This window comes from Sinohyriopsis cumingii, chromosome 6, assembly GCF_028554795.1.
Source record: "Sinohyriopsis cumingii isolate HCF-2022 chromosome 6, ASM2855479v2, whole genome shotgun sequence".
Taxonomy (NCBI): Eukaryota; Metazoa; Mollusca; class Bivalvia; order Unionida; family Unionidae; genus Sinohyriopsis; species Sinohyriopsis cumingii.
In genome coordinates, this window is record NC_142966.1 from 38,224,226 (window position 1) to 38,246,500 (window position 22,275).

Genomic DNA, 22,275 nt, shown 5'->3' on the forward strand with positions numbered 1-22,275 from the left:
TTAACCATAAAAATGAAGCAGCCAATAGAAACTACAAGGATATGTACTGTCGCTTAGCAAAGGAAGTCAGTGATACTGTACGATCTGAAGTGTCTGCTTATCCTTTTTTAACATTTTGGGACCATAATAGCAAATTTGCCCTTGATAGGCCTCAGGTCAAGGAGAAATTTTGTTCAAATGGCATTCATTTGTCCCCTTGGTTCTGTACAAGATGGACTCAAATTTTAACGAACTTGCAGGCAAGTTTAAGATGCTTTCTTGTGGAACTTGAGTTTCTTAAATAAAAGGATGGTTTTATTGGAGCCTGTCAACCCACGTGAACAGCACATGGTATACTCCCGTAGAAAATTAAATATTTAGATTTCGTGAAGTTGAGCCCATTATCATTGAAATCTCAAACTTTCCAAACCAATTCCTAACCAATCCTATTCTGTTGTGTTGTTTAAATTAGTGTCTAATGACTTTCTGTTGCAAAATATGTCTTTTGTAGTGTTTTATTTACTTGTCTACTGTTAGAGTAATTCAAAACACTTGTGTACTGTTAGAGTAATTCAAAACACTTGTGTACTGTTAGAGTAATTCAAAACGTTTGTGTACTGTTAGAGTAATTCAAAACACTTGCATAATGTTAGAGTAATTCAAAACACTTGTGTACTGTTAGAGTAATTCAAAACAGATATCTGTTGGACCATTGCTTGCGCTCGCTGCCTGATATTGGCATGAACTTAATGATTGACAGGAATTTATCATATGTAGATATCATTGTCCTCATCCATACTTTTATTTATCTAAATACCGATTGCTTCCATTTGACCATGAATATGCAGTTCCTGCACAACTCGTGTTAACCCTTTACCTCATAGAGCATAGTGACAAAGTGCAGCACGCTATAAATAGAACACCTGTTACCTAGCAGACCATATACCCATAGGCATGCCTGTGATTTGTTAAGCAATGTAGTGATGTTACATTTAACAGCAGTTTTAACCATTTTACATTTTAGGTAGACAGCTATTATATGTGGAAAAATTTAAGAGTAAAGTCCGATTGTTATAGCTGTGTAATTATTTTTCACAGAAGAATATTTTATGTGCCTTAAAATCGAGAGAGAACTCGTTCACCGTAATGTCAGTGAGGCCACGTGACCGACCGTAGCTGCCATTTCCCATACTCGAAATTTACATGTTTTTCATCTGCGTCTACATCACTAAGTCATCTGAATTTGATAATCAATAAAAACTAATTGCTGCTTACATAAATATCAGAGCATTTACCTAAGTTATTGAATCTTTCATGGTTGTGATTCTAATCGTGAAAACTTCGTAAGTACTGAATGAAATCCTGCCTGTGAACTGTTAAGCAATGTAGTGTATGTTACGTTTAACATCAATTTTAACCATTTTACATTTTTGGTACACATATATTATATGTGGAAAAATTTTAAGAGTAAAGTCCGATTGTTATAGCTGTGTAATTATTTTTCACATAATAATTTTTTTATGTGCTTCAAAATCGAGAGAGAATTCATTCACCGTCATGTCAGTGAGGCCACGTGACCGACCGTAGCTGCCATTTCCAATACTCGGAATTTACAAGGTTTTCGTGTTTGTCTACATCACTAAGTCATCTGAACTTGATAATTTATAGAAACTAATTGCTGCCTACATCAATATTAGAGACTTTACCTAATTTATTGAATCTTTCGTGGTTGTTATTCTAATCGTGAAAACATACGTACTGAATGAAAGCCGCGGCTGCCATTTTGGAGAGTGGAGATTACGACCCAGTTACTTTAAATAGCAGATATTGACCAGTGCATGAATAGCGACCACGTGATCTGACGCAATTGTCATTTGCAGAAATGAAGGTAGTATCTAATAGGTGGGTTTTCCCTGAAGGTGGCGCTACGAAAATTAGCTCAGAATGGCTGATGTTTACAGCAGGCGTCGAACGGCACTTCCCTGCGAATCTTGTAAAGGCGTCAAAAGGCTCTTCCATGCGAATGGAGTAGAGGCGTCCAAAGACGCTTGTATGAGGTAAAGGGTTAAACTCATCCGTTGGCATCTGCTACTTTTAATGTTCTGAAGCACCAAAAATACATTATTAAAAAATTCTGGGGAAACAGTACATAACTTGGATCTAAAAGGAACCAAAAAGTATCCGACTACTGACCTCTTTACACTGGTTTGTTATTTTTGTTCGTCTAGCAGTGTGCAGAATTTTGAAGATTAACATCTGTCCATCTATCTGTATGGTATCATCACAGGTAAGGGTTTGCATGATGTCATTATCTCAAAAACTATTACGGATCTCCCAACCTTAAGATTTGACCACAAATCCTAGAAATGACCCTAAATTACGAACTTGTGGAATAATAGAATTTTTATTTAAAAATATTAACAATCACATTTAAATCTGGAAATCTGGATCTTGGCTTGTCCCAGTCTGATCTGGATTAGGCTTTCACATTAAATTTAATAAAATTGATCAGGGGACCAAACTTTAGAGGAGTACCTCAGACACCTTAATCAGGCCACGTTTTTCATGCAGAATGTCTGCTTGGTCAAGCTGTTACTAAAAGCATTCTCTTGAAATGTTTAACAGCAAAGGACAATATTTTGAAGGCAAAAAACGTCAGCCTTATAAAATGTTCAGGAAGTCAGCCTAGAAGTATACGAGGAATATTCACAGTCTTTGGGGGTAAAGCAGGAGAGGCAACAATTACATTAATCAGACAAAATGTAATGTTCTGAGTATGTCTTATAGTGACAAAAATGATTGCCATTGCTGTGTGAAATTTTCAAAAACTTTTTTAAAAAAACTTGAGGGATCAAGTTCCATGTGGTTTGGAAGTCTAGTTTCTGACACGGTACTGGAGGTAAGTTAATGCCTAAGTGTACTTGACAACTTTGTTGTTTGCCTTACACTGCATCAACTCTAATTTCTAAACTATTCACATGCATGTTTTCAAGGTCAACAGTGGCAGCACATGATATATTGTTACACTTTACTGAAAATTGGTTTAACTTGCACAAAAATATAGGCTGGCTTTCTCATAAGGTCTTGTTTAAACTGACAGGTCTGCCATTGCTTGTAAAGTTGCAGCTGTGTACATTTTTAAAAGGAGTACTAGTTAGCAATAAAAACTGGGTCATTGTGGGGTTTTTGAAATTGTAATTTAATAGAGGGGGTTTTATTGAAAAAAGCTGTCACATGATGGGAAGTATTTTTTCACATATAGCCAATACTTGTGTATTTTTTTCACATATAGCCAATACTTGTACATTTTTTTTCACATTTAGCCAGTGCTTGTGTACTTATTTTTACATATAGCCAATGCTTGTGTAATTTTTTCACATATAGCCCGTGCTTATTCATTTTTTCTTCACATATAGCCATTGCTTGTTTATTTTTCAGACAATGGAAAGATCCTATCTTCTGAAGAAGGGAAAGAAAGGTATACCTTTTCTCTACTTGTTTTTTTATGAAATGAGACATATTAAAAAAACATTCTCTGCACTCAGTTCAGAAACTGTTTAAGATTATAATGCAAAATGACTTGACTGTACCTTTTAAATCAGGTAATTGTTGCAAATTAAACCTAGTCATGCTTTAAAAAATAATCACTTTTTTCAGATTTGGCACTTTTCTCTTAATCAGACACAATTCAGTGGACTTCTGCATACATATTCAGAAACTTACATTCTGTACACATTGTCAAGGATAACCGCCTCATCAGAAATGTGCAGGGTTCATTGGTGGCCATCTGAGGGGTTACGATGGTCCAGCATTCTAATTAGGTATGGCAGGGAAAGCCTAATTATGTTGTACACTAATAGTTGAGACTGATGTCTGCATGCAGAAAGATGTCAAAGAATTGGAAGTCAGTTTTGTACTGTATTTTTTATTTAGATGATAAAGGAAAGAATAGAAGGTTCAGTAGTTCCAATTCCTGATGGCAGTTGTTCTCTGCCAAATCAGGCATCAGGATCTGAAACTGGGGAAGAAGGTTGTGACCTCCTAGCAGCTAAGACTGTGCCACCATTGAAAATTTGAACCAAAGTGGACCAAGAAATTCAGTGGAAAACCAATATTTTACAGCTGCCACTGACAGAAAAAAATGTGATTGAACTAATTGTGCCTTAAATGTATAGAGTTCTTACTGGAATTTTCCAACTGTTTGAACTCCTTGAGGTACAGTTGCCTTATAGATCATGTGGATGCTTGTGTAAACATTTGGATAGTCAATCCAAGCACTCTGATTATTAGAGTGGTCGGGGCGACTGATTATGTTAGTCCATTCCATATCTGAATCTTTTTTTTATATAGAAGATAAGAAGATGAATCTAGCACCACACTGTGCCAATACATTGTCTGCATTGTGTGTCCTTCATTTAGTGTTAGAGAAAAATAATGAAGCTGATCTTTTGAATTGTAAAGTTAAAGAAAATGTGATGTAGCTTCACTTAATATTTGATAGTTTGCTGGGAAGACAGTATTAAACATTATCATCGGTAGTAACTCTGTGAATTTGGCTATCATGTATTACTATTTATGTAGGAATCTACTGTTTGGGCAATTTTCAATGCAGAATCCCAAAGCTCTGGATGTCCTTAGTAATCACTGTATTAAATGTAAGGTCTAGTGTCTGATTACATTGAAAGTAGATGTTACAGCACCCATTATGCAAGTGGAAAACCACTTGTACTGACGTAAAAAAATTAACTTTAATGCATATTCTTCCCTGCATGCAATCTGTTTGCCTTCTCTACCCTTAACAAGCTCTGAAGCTCAGCATTGCTAAACATCAAGCAGATGCCAGTTATCAATTACTTTTGCCTGTGTTACCTACTTATCAGTCCAGAACATGTCACAAACGAAGCCGACTTTGCTTTTACACAGGCACTGGATGCAGACTTGATACTAAAAATGGATTCATATCATGGCAGTACTGTTTGTAAAGTGAAGGCAGCTGGTTTAAAATCGATCAAGTATATTGCTTGCATTGGGTGCCAGTGGTTTTCTAGCAAGGTCCGAAGTGGTATAGTGATATTCGTATTGTGTTTAGTAAGGTGATGATAGGAAAGAGGATTGTTTTATTTTCCATGAAACCTGCATGTGGATTTTTAACAAATTTAGTCCTTTTGATACTAAAGGTATATAATTTTTGGGGACTTTTTGTCAGGACTTAAAATGACCCTTTACCAACAAACTTTCTGTTATGTATAATGCATTCAGTTTTGGTATATGATTGTAGATTTTAAGGCTCATTTGTAAACAACATGTTGCATAGCTTTCATGATTGACTAGATTGCATATATTTCATAAACACTGATAGATTCAAATGATGCTTGGCTTCAAGCATTATGAAGCCAAGTCAGTTCATTCGATTACTTACTTACTTGACCTTTTGAGGTTGAAGGCCTTCTGCAAAAGAAACAAACAACAAGATTAAGGTAAAATGATATTTTCAAGAAATAACGATTGTTGATAGAACTTAAACATATTTGTGGTTTGCATTTCTTCATCACATTTATTTCAACCCCTTTTGTGCAATTTCAGCATTGGAGCGACCACAGCACATGTTGATGCGAGTATCTGTGGGGATACACAAAGATGATATTGAGGCTGCCATAGAGGTGATTGTTACATTACTTTCATGGAGATTTTTTTAATTCACCTGACTGTAAAACTAGATGAGCTTATGATAAAGCTTTGCATCATTTATTCAAATACCACTTGGCCAGTTTAACAGAGCATTCCTTCATGAGGCTTTTCAGTGTTGGATAAATGATGCCATTTTGCCATCCAGTATGGACTCTGTTGCTAAATATTTATTAAAAAATTGAAATGAACTCAAAATCTACTGTTGGAATTCAACATTTGACAGCATTTTGACATAAAGGCCTTCAAACTTGATACAGACAGAGCTGGCTTACTCTCCCAACCTGTCAGCCAGAAAATAAAAGAAAGATTATTTTTTTAAAAAATGTAATGACTACCAATATAAATACGCAACAGAATTTAAACAGGACACGTGCTTGAATATAGACCTTTAAAGTTTGTACCAATGTTGTCAATCTCCCAATATGACTGCTTTTATTAAAAATAGGAAACTTTTCAATAACTTTTTGTAACTGAAATCTTAGCCCTTACCTCATGTAAGCACCTTTGGATGCATCTCCCCAATTCACATTGAAGCAAGTTCAGACACCTGCACATCATTCTCATGGAAGCTCATTTGGATGCCTGCTGTAAACATAAGCCATTTTGAGCTGGATTTTGTAGTGCCACCTTTGGGGGAAAACCCCTATTAGATACTACATTCACTGATGTAAATGACCCTTATGCATGTTTTCGTGATTGCAGTTTAAGCTCTGTTTAAAGTAACTGGGTCGAATTCTCCACTCTTCAGTACTTTCTGGAGTTTGGACGAATAGAATCATGACCATGAAAGGTTCAGTAACTTAGGTAAAGGCTCTGATGTTGATGTAGCCAACACTGAGTTTTTATAATTTATCAAATTCAGATAATTTAATGATGTAGATATAGACAAGGAACTGGGAAATTTCAAGTATGAAAAACGACAGCTATGGCTGGTCACATGGCTGCACTGGTTTAATGGTGAACAAGTTCTCTAAAGATCTTAAAGCACATAAAAATTATTCCGAGAAGAGTAATTATAAAACTATAAGGATAAGATTTTACTCAATCTTTCTATACATAAGAAATGTACAAAAAAATGTAAAATGGTTAAAATTTATGTTGCATGCAACATACACTACAGTTCTGAAGCAGTTAAGAGGCAGGCCCTGGAGCTTACTAGGTAACAGGTGTTCTGTTTATAGTGCACTGCAATGTGTAACTTCGGTACATGTCTATCAACTACCTACAGAACCATACATGATGAAGTAAAGGGTTAATAAGAAGCATCTTTTTGTTACGGCTTTTCAAAAAAGTATTCCACAAAACCTAGCGAAATCTTACCTCTGCCTGCAAATTCCAGTGTTCAACAAACTGGAATGCCTGATGCCCAGAACTCATCTAAAATTTGATGACCAGGCCCTTTCGGTATTATATGTGAGTTCTCAGTTAGATTATCAGAAAATTTAAAATAACACTGTGGAATTTGCAACTTTTAATAATCACATATTTATATATATGTGTGTGTGTGTGTGTATGTATATGTGTGTGTGTGTATATATATATATATATATATATATATATATATATATATATATATATATATATATTGTTAAGTTTTCTTTTTATTAAATATGCTCAGCACACTGTCAATAACAATACTGAGTGAAATTTCTAACCATGAAAATATAATGCCTATTAATGGCAGCACTTTAAGCAGTAAATACCAATTAAATAAGTTTTGTGTAATGAAATTTGTGTTTTAGTTCTCTGAATAGTTTCACTGATGTCATAAATGTGATATGCACTCTTCTATTCAAACATGAGAAGTGTCAGTCTCCACAGAAATGTCTGCAAGCTTTTCAGTGAGAAACTAATTATTAATGCAGACTGTTTTGATCTCCAATTTGCAGAATTCTCGTATAGTCAGTTAAAAGTAGACCAGCTTTGTATTATCACATAATTACATAATTTGTATAAAATCATATGAATGGGGCAGCAATTAAAACAAAAATAGGTTGAAAGGCATGCAGATCCTACCAGCATATATCAATCATGTGTCCTGTTTTTCCCGTTTTTGGGACCAGAATATGGGCATACTTTTTTAAAAAAAATAAAATAATATTAAATTAAAAATTTCCTGCAATTTTCTGTTTAGAATGGGCACCCAGTTCCATTTTGATAGAAATGTTTCTCGTGTATATAGGAATACAGAGTTAGAAATATGATTGGTTCACTCAAAAACGAGGCTACCATGCCAGTCTTAGAGGGTTTAGACCGGAGGAAAATTTTTTATTGGTTGGCAGGTATCTTAGTTGCATAGTCTGAGGAACCATATTGCATCTGTCCATACCATGATATACCTTTTCCTCCAGCGAACTTGGCACTAATAACTAGCATAAAATTAAGTTTAAATGAACTGTTTGTTCCTGTGAACATATGCATGTCATTTGGATACCCAGATGTTTATTCCTTTGCACATTTCATACCCAGATGGTTCAGATTACTTACCTTTAACCTACTGGATGCAGATGGTATGTGGATAAATGCTGCATTTTCTAGATAAATCTTTGACAAGGAATAGAAAGCAATATTTGTTTACATGGAATAAGGCACAGATTCCTTTTAGTGTACCTGGTCATAAGGTCACTTTAGCTTATGGCCCTGCATTCGTCATGTATTGTGTCCGTCTCTTAACATATAATATTTTCAACTTCTCAAAACTTGTGGAGCAATTTCAGCCAAACTTAGATATTCGGTATAAAGGCCTTTCAAGTGTATACAAAATAAAACTAATATGCCATAAAGTACAGCAGCCATTACTAAAAATAGGAAAATATTTAAACAGCTTCATCTCAAAAGCTACTCAACCTAATTGACCACTAGTAAAGAAGGCATTCTGACATGGAGTCCAGTAAAGAAGGCATTCTGACATGGAGTCCTCTCATGTTTTTCATTAATGAAGCTGATTTGCAACCCAAAAATAGCTACTATTTCTGACATTAGAAAAACCTTTAAACAATTCTTCTAAAAGCAGAATTTGTCAAATTTGACAGAGGGCATCCTGATATGAAGGCATTTCAGATTTGTACATGAGATATCACTCCTTCATATAATATGGCTGCCGTTACTTAAAACAAACCCCATTGAGTGAATGCTTAAAAACCACTCAACAGAATCAAGCCTAATTTGACCAAAAAAAAGTATCCTGTCATGTATGACCTTTAGATTTTTACAGATAATCATGGCTGCCGTTACTTAAAATACACAACCTTTCAATGGTGTCTTACTAATCCACATGTAGGTAGATATCTGCCAGGTTCGCAATCTCAAATCCATTTGGGCCTCTTTTTTTTTTTTTTGTTTTTGATCCCAGCCACATTGGATAGGGTACTGTATACAAGATTGGGTCATTGTGTATAGCCTGCATATATATTTCTTTCATTTTCAGACATATAACCTACTGTCAGAGAAATGGTTCACACATGCCTCTCCCACGTTGTTTAATTCTGGAACTTGCCGTCCACAACTGTCGAGGTATGTGATTACATATAGGATACAAAGTAAATTGAGCTTTGAAAAATTATTTCAAGAATGTGTCTTTCAGGGTTTATTTAAGAATACATTATTGTAAAAAAATTGTGTTGAAACTTCAAACAGCTGCATGAAAATCACTCTTTATCTTTGTAAGTCCTTCATTTAATTTGTTTATGAAATCTGTTTTATATTTCAAAAATTCCTCATTTATTTTCTTCAGTGCAGGGGGTATCTCCCAAAATCTTATTTTATATATATATATATAAAACTATTCATTGATATATATAAATTATCATATCACAATGCCCTAAGATGCAAGCATATTATCCAGGACATTTATACGTAAATCACTCAAAGTTGTGTATTGAAGTAAACAGCTAATTTTGTCATAGGATAAATAGAATCTGAAATTTCTGTTTGCGTCATAAATTTTTTAAAATGTGTTGCACCATCTAATAATTGATTAAACTCGTTTCATACATTTCAATGTACTATTACAGAGAACAAGTTACATCAATTTTGCAGGGAAGAATTAGGAACCTGATTGAAAATACACTATCCCTCTGATAAGAGATCTTCCAGTTTTCAAAAAGAATAACAAAAATTGTAGCTTCTTAAAATGGTTCACTTGAAGAATAATTAGTCTGCTAAAGCATTGATGATGTTGCTTGCAGTGTTTTTGCCCAAGTGTGAACTTTGGCAGGGTCCATGCTAGGGAAAATAGTCTCCCTTCAGTCTGTCATTTCATCTAAACAGACCCAAAAAAGCAAAGTTCACTTTGCATTGACTTCATGACATGCATACTTCCACCCTTATCCCCTTACTTCCAATACAATGCATTTATAATCAAGCATCGCCTTTTATCTGTTTTCACTTCAAAGACACATGTGGACAGTTACAAAAAGGTTTATATGATCATCATTGTTGGAATTACTTTACTATCCTTAGAATTCTAGCAAAACTTGCCACTGTTTTTGAAAAATATTGTGGAAAATTTGTTTAGCCCAGAAATTGGAAACAAAGTAATACTTATTTGATATTTCCAGGTCCGATACTGATGAAATGATTAATTTTATCAAATATTTCATGAATAAATATATAAACGGAGGACTTCTTTGGAAAGTGCTGACCATTTGAACTGTAACCTATTGTACTAACCATTTATATTTTACATGTGGTGAAGAAAATAAAGAAAAGTTTCAATATTTTTAGAGCAATGCTTTGGTCAAGTTTTGCATGTTAATATCAGTTTTCAGGCACTGTGGTAGATCATATTTGTACTATGAATGTCTTTTTTGTTTTGTTTTGTCTCTTGAGAATATTCTTGTCTTCAATTTCAGCTGTTTCCTGTTGACAATGCATTCCGACAGTATTGAGGGCATATATGATACCCTGAAGCAATGTGCTCTTGTCTCCAAATCAGCTGGAGGAATTGGTCTCAATGTCCACTGTATCAGAGCAACAGGCAGCTACATTGCAGGGGTGAGATATACTAGCACTTTGCCCCCCCCCCAAAAAAAAAACACATTTAAAAAAAATAGGTTGATTTGATAGTCATTTTACAGAAAGTAGTTTTAAATAGACATTGGCTACCAGCGTTTTCAAGATTTCAGTTTTAAATTAATTCTCAAAATCAAGATTTCATTACATTGATAGTTTCTGAAAGTGATATTTTATGTATGTATGTGTGTGTGTGTGTGTATATATATATATATATATATATATATATATATATATATATATAGACTGCTGTAATGCAATATTTTCTTAGGATTTTGCATGTCATTTTAACAGCAGTCATGTTAACAAGTTGTTTGTGTTTCTCCATCTCTTTATACTCAGCAACTGTTTCTTTTAAAAAAAAGCTTATAACTTGTCGACATGTTCTCAGAACCAGAACATTTTTTAACTATGGTTTACAGCAGCTCCAGAGTTGCAATCATCAGCACAAATGTTGTGGGGCATGTGGTATTTTTCTTGTCTGTCCATCCATTGTATCAACGTTTCATAGCTACTGAGTCCCATTTTTTACACAATTTGATCCTGAATACGGTTGACACTTTTTGTGTAAAAAAAATCCATTTTTGTAAAATAAAAAATTTCTTTGCAATTTTCTTTTTAGAATGGTCACCTGGTTCCAATCTTAGAGTTAATGTATTTCATGTATATAGGGATATAGAGTTCTAAAATATAATTGGTTTATTCGAAATTGAGGCTACCATGCCAGTCTTTAACCACCATATTGAAATGTGCACAGCCTGTCGGTATCACTGTATCTCATCTTCATTAGGTCGAACAGGAAAGCAGAAGATTCCAAAAGATTTCCAGCAAAGAAAAGAAATCCTAATTGGAAGGAAAATGATGCTGTTAGGTTTAAATTTGTGAAACCATCTAGTAAAGGAGAAAACCTTGTGTTTTGCAAATTGTGTAATTGTGATACTAGAGAGAACCTTGATGTAATTTGATGAACAGCTTGTTTTACAAAATTTCTTTTAGAAAGGAACCTTTGACTTACAGTTGATAGTGATGTTGGTGATTTATTTTGCGCATTTTTTCCAGACACTGAAATCGCAAAGGATTACATGTGTGCTAGAATAAAAAGTCGTCTGGGTTATTTTATATTAGGACTTCTTTCTTTACCACACTCTGATGTTGATTGTGAGAGGATTTTTTATTCAGTTTTAAAAACATGCACAGAATTAAAATTATCCATGAAAGATGGTACATTGGAATCAATAATAACTGGAAATAAAAGCTGTGGAAAGGCTCCTATAAACAGCCAGTCTAATTTTCTCAGAAGGTACAAGAGTGCAACACATGCGTCTTTCTTTGACATTAAATAATTAAGCTAGTTACTGTCCTACTTTACTAATGATTGTATATGTTGTAAGTAGTTACATATGCATTAAAGTTCTAAACATCGGTATTTGTTCTGAATATCGGTATTTTTGTCATAAGCAGTCAGCATTTTTTTACACTGGGGTTGGTAGCTGTTTTTTCTCCCCACTCCAAACCCCAACACATATCCATCCACCAGTTCAGTATTGGTATTGATAATTTTTTTTATAACTTCCCTGGTTGTATGAAAGCAATTGGTATTGATGACAGAATTTTTGTTTGTAATTTCCCAGTTTGTATGAAAGTCATTGCAGTCACTTTCTCAGTTTCAGCTGCAGTTTATGTTGTTGTTTTTTTCTTCTCAGTTGTATATATATCTTAGATTTATATGTATGAATTATGAAGCATACAGTCTCGGTCTGCACAAGAAGTTCCAGTTTTTGATGGAATATACATAACACTTTGTAAATATTATGGTCATTACCTGAAGATACACAATTTTTGCCTTATTTGTCTAGTAGCATTGTATGACAGTCACACATGCTGCCACTATCCAGCGGTTTTTGCATTTGTTTGGTTGGGTTTTTGTTTTGTTTGTATGTTTTTCCAAGATTGCATTGAACATTGGTAAATAGCAACAAATCAGATTGATCGTACAATTTGGGGAATTACCCTTGTTTTTTATGGTTTGATGCAATGCATGACACAGTCTTGTTAGTGCAACTAGTCCTGCAGTTTTCAGTTTTTATGGATTCCATAAAACCTTGGTAAAAGAATGTGGTCACTGCCAGAAGATACTCATATCAAACCAGTTTGTGAAAATTTGTTAAGTTTTTTTGCCCTTTGTGACTTGCTGCTGAATGTGTTGTATGAGATTATTTTGAACACAAGTAGTCTCACAGATTTAAGTGGACAACCATGAAACTCTGGAAATAATACATTTATCATCTGAACATATATCAACTAATCATGGAGCTCCTGCATTTTTGGGGGTGGGGTGTCTTTGTACACATGCCTTGCTTACAACATTGTCCACCCATCTGTTGCCAGATTGTTTCTTCACAATACCTTGAGTTGTTTGCCATCTACAGTTACCAAACTTTGTGGATTGCTTGTTCTTGGGGTAAGGAATCAAATGGTCAAGCTAAGAAGATATAGTTTCTCCTCAGTCACTCTTCTCAAACTTCACAGCATCTACATTTGCCAAACTTTCTGGATGGCATGCACTTGAGGTAAGGAGGAACTCTATCGATTTCGGAGTCATATGTCAAGATCATTGTGACTGAAATAATAACAATATATTCCACACAATAACATTACTTCTACCTAAAATGCCTGTACCATACTTTGTACTTGGGAATGATTGCACTTCATAAGAATTCAAAAGTTTACAGTCACTAAAAGGAGAAAATCGTTTATGCACAAAACTTAACTTGCATGCACAAAGAATTTAACAAGGTGCATTTATTGCATTTTTTATAACTTTTAATCTGATACAGACGTGTCAACCTATCATTCACTGCCGCAATAGCTAAGATTGTTTTTATGAAAATGAAGAAATCGGTCAAGCTATCTTTTATCACCTGTACTGGTCACCACTCCTAATTTTACATCTTGCTTACATTTCCCCGTAATGGATTTTATTCTTACTTTGGATGAATCATTATGAAGCTGAGACCATTCATTCTTCAGCATGCTTTCTAAGTTTTTGGGCATGGCTGTAAGATGTCAGCATTCATCAATCTGTAAACCACAAGCTTGTTCCTGGAGTTGCTTGTAGAACTCTGTGTAACTTTGCTCAATACATTCACTCTAACATACTGTATATGTTTTGTAATTATTTAGAAAGTAAAGTGCAATAAGAGGCATTTATAATTAGCTTCACACTCTCAGTCCTTATTTTCTTCTTCAGACAAATGGAATTTCCAATGGTTTGTTGCCCATGCTTAGGGTCTACAACAATACAGCCAGATATGTGGACCAAGGAGGAAACAAGGTATGAAGACGGAAACAATCAGATGTCCATATTTTTTATTCCACACCTTTTTAGTTGTTGTTGAGGATGAACTTGTAGACTGTGGTTAAACTTTTTCCCCAGCATTTCTGTCTCCATAACCTCTTGCCTGGTTCACTTCATTTATGGAATAAAATACCACATTCTAAGTGTAACTCCTACCCCTAGGTGGGACCATGAGACCGGGATTTGTGATGGGGGGGGGGGGGGCATATATTTATACAGCCACTTCACCAATTCACCTTGAGTTTGGAATATACTATCACATTAAATATCCCTAAAGCTGTGGAGTTTTTTAAACCAGGAAATCTTGTGCCCTTAAAAATAAATGAATAAATGGTGACAAAATTACTTTTAAATAATTTACAGAGACCAGGAGCATTTGCAATTTACCTGGAGCCATGGCATGCAGATATCTTTGACTTCCTGGATTGCAAGAAGAACACTGGTAAGGAAGAGCAGAGAGCTAGAGACCTGTTCTATGCTTTGTGGATTCCTGATTTATTCATGAAACGTGTGGAAAGCAATGCTGACTGGACGCTGGTGTGCCCAGCTGAATGTCCTGGACTTGCAGATGTTTGGGGAGACGAGTTTGAAAAACTGTATGAAAAGTAAGGCAGAATTTATTCTACATTCATCATACGGTCTGGTATTAACAGATCCTCAATGCAAGTCAAAACCTTAACATCTAATAGGCTTCCTATGCTGAATATGAATAGTTAGAATGAATGAATAATGGAGTTAATAGTATTTCCTCTGCATGTTATAACCATTGTCTTGAAAGTGTCATTAAAAAAAAATGTACCTGAAAATTATTTAAGAAATACATCAAGCAGAGAAAGTTCACACTTAGAATTTAATGCCCCTCCTCAGCAGTGGTAGCATTTAGTGTTATCTTGATCTGTCCATCACACATTGGTTAGGCTTTGTGTCTATAACAATTCAGGTTATGGTGGGGCATCTGTTCCACAAACACATTTGAAGTTTCAATAACAAAAAAGATAGAACATTTACATTTTCATGTAAGTACCAGTTCTTTAAAAATCTGTTATTCTGCATACTTGGGCAAATAAAAGAATTCATAAGTAAAATTGCTCATGAAGTTCATATCATTTTAAATGAGCCATGAGATGGAAAGTTTAGATTCTCGTGCATTTTATTTTCAGTCCTAAATTTGGCACCTGAAATTCTTCAAACTCTTTGCCATCTCTAAATATGTTACTTATCTCAGGTATGAGAGAGAAGGGCGTGGCAGGAAAACAATCAAGGCCCAGCAGCTGTGGTATGCCATCATTGAATCTCAAACCGAGACTGGGACTCCATACATGTTGTACAAGGATCACTGCAATCGTAAGAGCAACCAACAAAATCTGGGTACAATCAAGTGTAGCAATCTCTGTACAGAAATCATCGAATACAGCAGTCCAGATGAGGTGGGTACATAAAAATATCGCCTCCAGTAGCAGTAGTACAATACCTACAAATGTGGCATTGCTTTCTTTTCTGGGACTTGAAGTCTCCGGTCAAGTGCAATAGCACCATCTTAGTATTACATAGTATGCGTGCCAATCATTATGCTTTTTTCACCAAGTTACGGTTCACGCTTGTAATATAGATTACAGTTTTTGTTACAATAAAATTTAAACAATTTTAAAAAGAATAAGAAAGCAATACAAGTTTGTTTTTTTTTTTCATTTTCATTATCACCCCTTTAATTTCACTCGTATAAATTTGAGAATTTTCTTAAAAAGATGACTATTGCATAAGAACAGCATTAAGATAACTTTTATTTGCTATATAAAGCAACTGTATGACCCATTTTCAACAAAATGAGGGTTTCTTCAAATTTGATTAGTCCTCACTCGTTCATAATGTTATTTGGTGGGCAAATCTATGCTTTTAAAGAAAATGACACCACATGTTAAGCAAAATGCTTTACAGTGCAAGTTGTGGATGTTGTAAGAAAGAAAGCATTAGAGCAGATGGTCTTTTCAAAAATGTCAGATCAGAAAAAGGACTAATAAACACCGCTTTACGAACTTTACAAGAATATGAGAGTTATGTAATACAGCAAACTGCGCACATGATCACGCTCATTATAAAATTCCAGTTCACAATCAGTCAGTTAAAGTTACATGTGTAGACTAATCAAAAAGTGAGTGCTGAAAATAATTTTTCAGTATAGTTGGTTCATATTCTGGTTCTAATTCATATGGATTTTGCCCTTTGTGACAAGACTTTTGACCAACTGCAGAACCAGGTAAGTAGCAAAAATATATGTATCTTTATCATACATGGTGTAATTCTGGCATCTAATATATAGATTACAATTATTATGCCCAAAATACACTTTTTTTTGCCACTTGTAATAGCAATAATTACACTTGTACCATATGGGGTGGGGTTGGCATGTATGACATTTAGTTTTACCTCACCAAAAAACTACATCTTGTCTGTATTTTCAGATTGACACCATAATTTGGGAAATGTATTTGTAAAAATGTGTCTCCTTCAAATATGTTCCCTGATCACAGTGTTGGGAAAATAAACTTGCTACATCTTGAATCAGACCCTCCCAGAATGACAAAAATTTTGCCCATTACTTAACATTGCATCTGTCAGGTGTTGATAGTTATGTTTTCACTACAGTACAGCCAACTGTAGAGCTCACTGAATCTCCATGGTTTTCATCCATCCATCCTGGAATTTAGGTTTTTAATGTTGAATAAGAAATCAACTACAGGTGGTATACATTTTTTTATTTGGACCAATCTTTATATAAAATGTCACACTTGTGGACTTGTCTTACACTGATCAATGTTTTTGCACTCGTGTGTTTTTCATTCACTGTTATTAAGTGTCCCAAACAAACTCAGTGTCCCAAATGTAAAAGTTCAAGGCCAACAAGAACACAACTGACTCATGCCACACCTGCACAAAATGTACATTGTATGGAATTGTAAGCATGATCTTTTCAGGACATTTGGTGAACTGTCACGTGAAAGAGTGAAAAATTCCAGTTAAATTTGGCATTGGGCCATTCGAGTATCCATCCCAAAAGCTACTCATATCCCACCCAACCACCAGAAATATCTGCTACCATTACGTCACCATAATTGGAGGAAACTTTGGGACAGTTTCTGGCCATATGTTTGTTTCACATCTCAATAAATGGTTTTGATCAAATATGGGGAGTGCCCACACACACACACACACACACACACACACATTACAAGCATGGCCTAAGTTCCTATAAGTTAGAGAACATAAGGCTTTTGCCAGATCTTAATGATCCAACTTACCACACTGTAATACCATATAATGCCATTGCAGCTGCCAACAATCCAATTCGGACATATGTACCTCATGCCCATAACTGTAGATTGGTCATTTCAGCAACCCATTCTGCATACAAGTATATGGGCCATTGAATGTGGACACTTGCATTGAGCCTACTGATGTATCCATCCATTTTACCATGACTGCAGTACAGCGGGTACTGGAGCTGTCCATAGCTCCATCCACTCAAATATTGACTATAATGGCCAGCCAGCCATGGTGCCTGAAATTCATCCTACGGATTCAGCTAGCCATGTTTACAGCCTATCCATGACATACAGGGATGATGGAAGTGCCTCCTGTGTCCACTCCAGTGGCCTAAGTGGTTAGAGCATCTGTCTCGGATGTGGGAAGTCAAGGGTTCAAATCCAAGTTATACCAAAATACTTATAAAAATGGTACTAGCAGCTGCCTTGCTTGGCTCTCAGAATTAAGAGGTTAGTGTTAGAACTGGTCACCCTTGTATCAGGATAATGTGACTGGGTGGGATACGATGCTACATGTCTGTGGCATGATGCACCAGAGGTAGACATCACTATAAACTGCCACACTGCAGACATCATAGTGATAGGACTTTAAAAATTTTTTTAAAGCTATGTTAAAAATCCAAATCACACACACACACAAACTTCTCACTAGCCTGGTAAGCTTTACATGAAAGTAGAGTTGGACCAGGGTAACTCTGTCATAGAATCAGTTTCAATCGCAATCAGTGTCCAGAGGCAACAGCTCACTTAGTTTTTGGAGGCAGACATACAGGGGGACAAGAAATGGGAATTATCATTCTCTAAGGCCCCTAACTCTAGCCATCAGCTCACCAACTCAATTTCCTTTAGACAGCATACAGGTGAGTGCCAGTCCTTTGCAGACAGCATACAGGTGAGTGCCAGTCTTTTGCATTTCAACTAATGTTGGATCACTCAGTTTTTGAAAAACAAGTGGGTGATGTAAGTTGTTTCAGAGGGGCTTCAGATCTCTTATCCAAGTCCCCACCCTTTTTTTTGTCCTCTGCTTATGATGGACATATCGTCAGACTTCAAGGGCAGAATTATGCCACAAGAGATTTGGTCATAAGTCAACAAGTAGGCAGTGGAGATTGATTAAAAAATGTAATCTCCTGGGTTTTATTATAATCTTTTCCTTATGCAAAAGACTATTGGCTAGTTCACATTGATCGTCCTCCTATGCCGCCTCATTCGCGATTTCACTGATGCAGACATTCCTGTCCCTATCCACCCAGCATCATGAAAATTCCTTAGTTTGCATTGCTAGGGAATATTTAAAAATTCCAAGCTTTTGCATTAGGTCTAAGCATCCATCCTTAGGCATTTACAAAGGTTATGAACTGCATTGTCACCATGTTCCAGTAAACTTCATCCACAGTGACAATGGCATAATTGGACAACATCCTCCAGAGACACGTCAGTTCTGTTCAAGGACAACCACTCTATTGGCCTAGTGGTTAGAGCATCTGCCTCATATGTGGGAGGTCGTGTGTTCGATCCCCGGCTGAGTCATACCAAAGACTTATAAAAATGGTAGTAACAGTTGCCTCGCTTGGCGCTCAGCATTAAGAGGTTAGTGTTAGGACTTGTCAGCCTCGTATCAGGATAATGTGACTGGGTGGGACATCATGATGCATGTCTGCGGCATGATGTCCCTTTGCTACACATCACTATAAACTGCCACACTGCAGACATTGTTGCGATATGACTGAAAAATTGATAAAGCTACATTACAAATCCAAATCACACACACTCTATTCAAGGACAGAAATGTACTTGTCCATTTAGAGTTGTCTCGGTTTTCTAATGTCCGGGCAAAAGCCTTACAGCCAGCCATCCCGTAGTCTTGTCTTGTCCATCTGGTTATGGAGATTACCAATCTCAGTCTTGTACAACTTTTCCATGTGCTACTGATCATCGGATTCCTGAGTCCTATCCAACTTAAAGTGGATTATTGCAAGAGTTTTTGCAGCTTCTTGGATTATTAAGTGCAGCATTTGATCTGATTCCCTGTGCCACCTTTTCATGCACCCCTTATAGATGACCTTGCTGGCACAATTGCACCCTTTTTCCATTTCATTCAAGTGGCCATGATTATGAATTAGTTAAGTCATTCCAGTGGCAGTGGTACCAGCACATCAGTTCCTTACGAAAAGTCCCTACTGGAAGTTACATTGTGTACTGATGCATATACATTTTTTAGGGAGCCCACCTGTTTCTGGACTTTCAACAGCAAATGTCTCTACATATCAACCTTCTGGATATGAAGACTGTAATCAACACCTTTCATTTCTGAAAGACCATCTTTGCAAGAAATGTAGTCCCAATCTTCTTGGACAATTCGGTGGTGGTGATAACATCAAACAGGAGAGCGGGGGAACTAAATCACCCAACCTGTGCATTCTAGTTGGGCAGTCAATCCTATGGTTGCTAATGGCACAAACTTTGAATTATCATTTGATGATCTCTAGTTACCCCTAAAGTGATTTGATAGCATCATTCATCTAGTTGATCACAGTCTGTTTATCAGCTGCTTTGATTGTTGACATGCAGTTCACATTTATTGCTAGCTCTTTAGCAGCTTTCTGAATAAAGGCACACCAGAGTTTGTATAATTCAGCCTTCATATGTTTTTTGGTGGCAACATTTAGTAGCTGAATTTTCAATGTACATCCCACTGAAATTACTGCATGAATGACTTTTCCCTTTCTTGATAGACAACGAGTCCCAAGCATGACTGGCTTTAAAATCCATATCTGGTTGTTTATTTCCAATTCTTTAACATAAGACGAGATTCTGTCAATAGACGTGGAAATTTGCAAGTCACAATAACCCACTTGGCAATTTTAGTGTCCATTTTTCTCCATATAAAACGTGCCTTCCACTTCTCTGCAAGTGTCCTAATTTGGACGTTATGAAAAGTCAAACTTCATCCAGTACATATTGCTGATTTAGGTACTTTGAAATGCTTTGCTGCTGACCTGATTCCATGTTGCTTTGCAAAGTCCACAGCTTTACGTTTTTACTTCACTGTAAATTTCCATGTTTAGTACCAGCATGAATGAGACGTTTTTTTTAAATTTCCATCATGATTTGGAACAATGGTTCAGTCATGTTTCTTTTTTTTTCTTTGTATTTTGCTCATCATCTCTGGGATTATTTTCTTGGTCAGCCATCAGGTCTTTTCAGTTTTGATGTTTGAATTGGACTGTATTTCGATGAATGAGGCAGTCTTGTCACTAGAACAAATCCGTGCCACAAGGATTGGTCAATCTAATCTCTGTTCTGGGGTCCAATTAATTTAGTGTTACTATTATGCATGGCATCTATCCCTTCTTAATCCACTTCAGATTTTAAAACAGTTAATTGGTGTAGATTAATGTTGTAGAACAAAGAGGTTCTGGCATTGCCTTCAGACAAAATTCCATCTATATTAAAACAATTAACTGGACTGGAGTGCTGTTGGAAAACAAATGACAAATTCACCAGCTGTAATCAAAAGGAGATGAAAAAAATAAATACAAGTGAAATGAGTAATGCATGGAAACAAAACTAAAATGGTCAATCTATATTCAAAATGTTAACCTATACTGTAATCATTCTTTAATGAATATGTACTGGTTATGTGCCTTATATAATTTAATTTTTATATATAATTTAATTTTATGATTGAGTAGCATCCATTGTGATAAAGGCTGGTCATCTGGCCTTTGTTAATGTAACTCGAGTAATACAGTAGCTAAATGAGAGCCGGGGGCCAAGCAACTGTTGTGACATTATGTTCAAGGCTTTCCCCCAACCTAGATATAGATGACCAAGAAGCTCTTTTTATACAATGATTCAAAGCAACAGAACTGGAGATATTCACTGCAGTGTGGCACAACAAAATATACATTTAATGAGATTTTTAAGGTCCAAGGTTTTAGGACGCATTTGGCTTGAATGTTTAGGCAGATCTCCCCAGCAGTTATTTCAGCCACCCATAGAAGTTATTAAACAACAGAGACAGAACTAATTTTGGATTCAACTAGAATGGCATATACATTTATTTTTTTACTACCACCCTAGGGTCCTGTGTATGTTTTAATGGAATGGCCCTTAACTATTTCCACTTCTGTAATGCTTCAAATCAATGGGTCAGTTAAGCTTTTCATTTTTTTTTTTAATCAGAATACTGCCATAATTATTGATACTAAATGATATAAATGTGAAATAATTTCTATGTAATTAATAATCACATAAAATCGTGGACACAGATATATGTGATCTCTACCATTAAACCATTAAAGGATTATATTACTGCTTTTCCTCAAACATCCAATCACATCATAACTTGTAGCTAATTTAATCCCCAATATCTTCTGTTTTATATTCCAGGTGGCAGTATGCAATCTCGCATCAATAGCTTTGAATATGTATGTGAGGCCAGATCGAACCTTCGACTTTGACAGGCTTGTTTCAGTGACCAAGGTCATAGTTAGGAACTTGAACAAAATCATTGATATCAACTACTATCCAGTCCCAGAGGTAAGACACACAAGCCTTATAAAATGTTACAAGCGATATCATACACATGCCACATAAAATGTAACAAGTGATATGATTCACAGACCTTACACATTGTTAAAAATCATATCATACACAGGCCTTACACATTGTTAAAAATGAATGATTCACAGGGCTTACACATTGTTAAAAATGATATGATACACCAGCCTTATATATTGTTACCATGTGATATGATAAGCAAGCCTTATATATTGTTACAAGTGATATCATACACAGGCCTTACACATTGTTACAAGTGATATCATACACAGGCCTTACACATTGTTACAAGTGATATACACAAACCATACACATTGTTACATGCTTACGATATATTTATGTAAACATGAA

At 35.6% G+C, this 22,275-nt stretch overlaps 1 protein-coding gene across 1 annotated transcript in view; it reads left to right on the forward strand.

Annotated features, from left to right (window-relative positions):
- Positions 1-22,275, forward strand: part of LOC149796736 (ribonucleoside-diphosphate reductase large subunit-like) — a 57,684-nt gene that overhangs the window by 19,817 nt on the left and 15,592 nt on the right. Inside the window, exons 6-13 of the mRNA XM_089961383.1 lie at positions 3,418-3,457; positions 5,563-5,639; positions 9,095-9,180; positions 10,521-10,662; positions 13,931-14,014; positions 14,402-14,643; positions 15,264-15,465; positions 21,754-21,903. Coding sequence (XP_089817509.1) covers positions 3,418-3,457; positions 5,563-5,639; positions 9,095-9,180; positions 10,521-10,662; positions 13,931-14,014; positions 14,402-14,643; positions 15,264-15,465; positions 21,754-21,903 — 1,023 coding nt within the window. The remainder of the gene's footprint in view (positions 1-3,417; positions 3,458-5,562; positions 5,640-9,094; positions 9,181-10,520; positions 10,663-13,930; positions 14,015-14,401; positions 14,644-15,263; positions 15,466-21,753; positions 21,904-22,275) is intronic.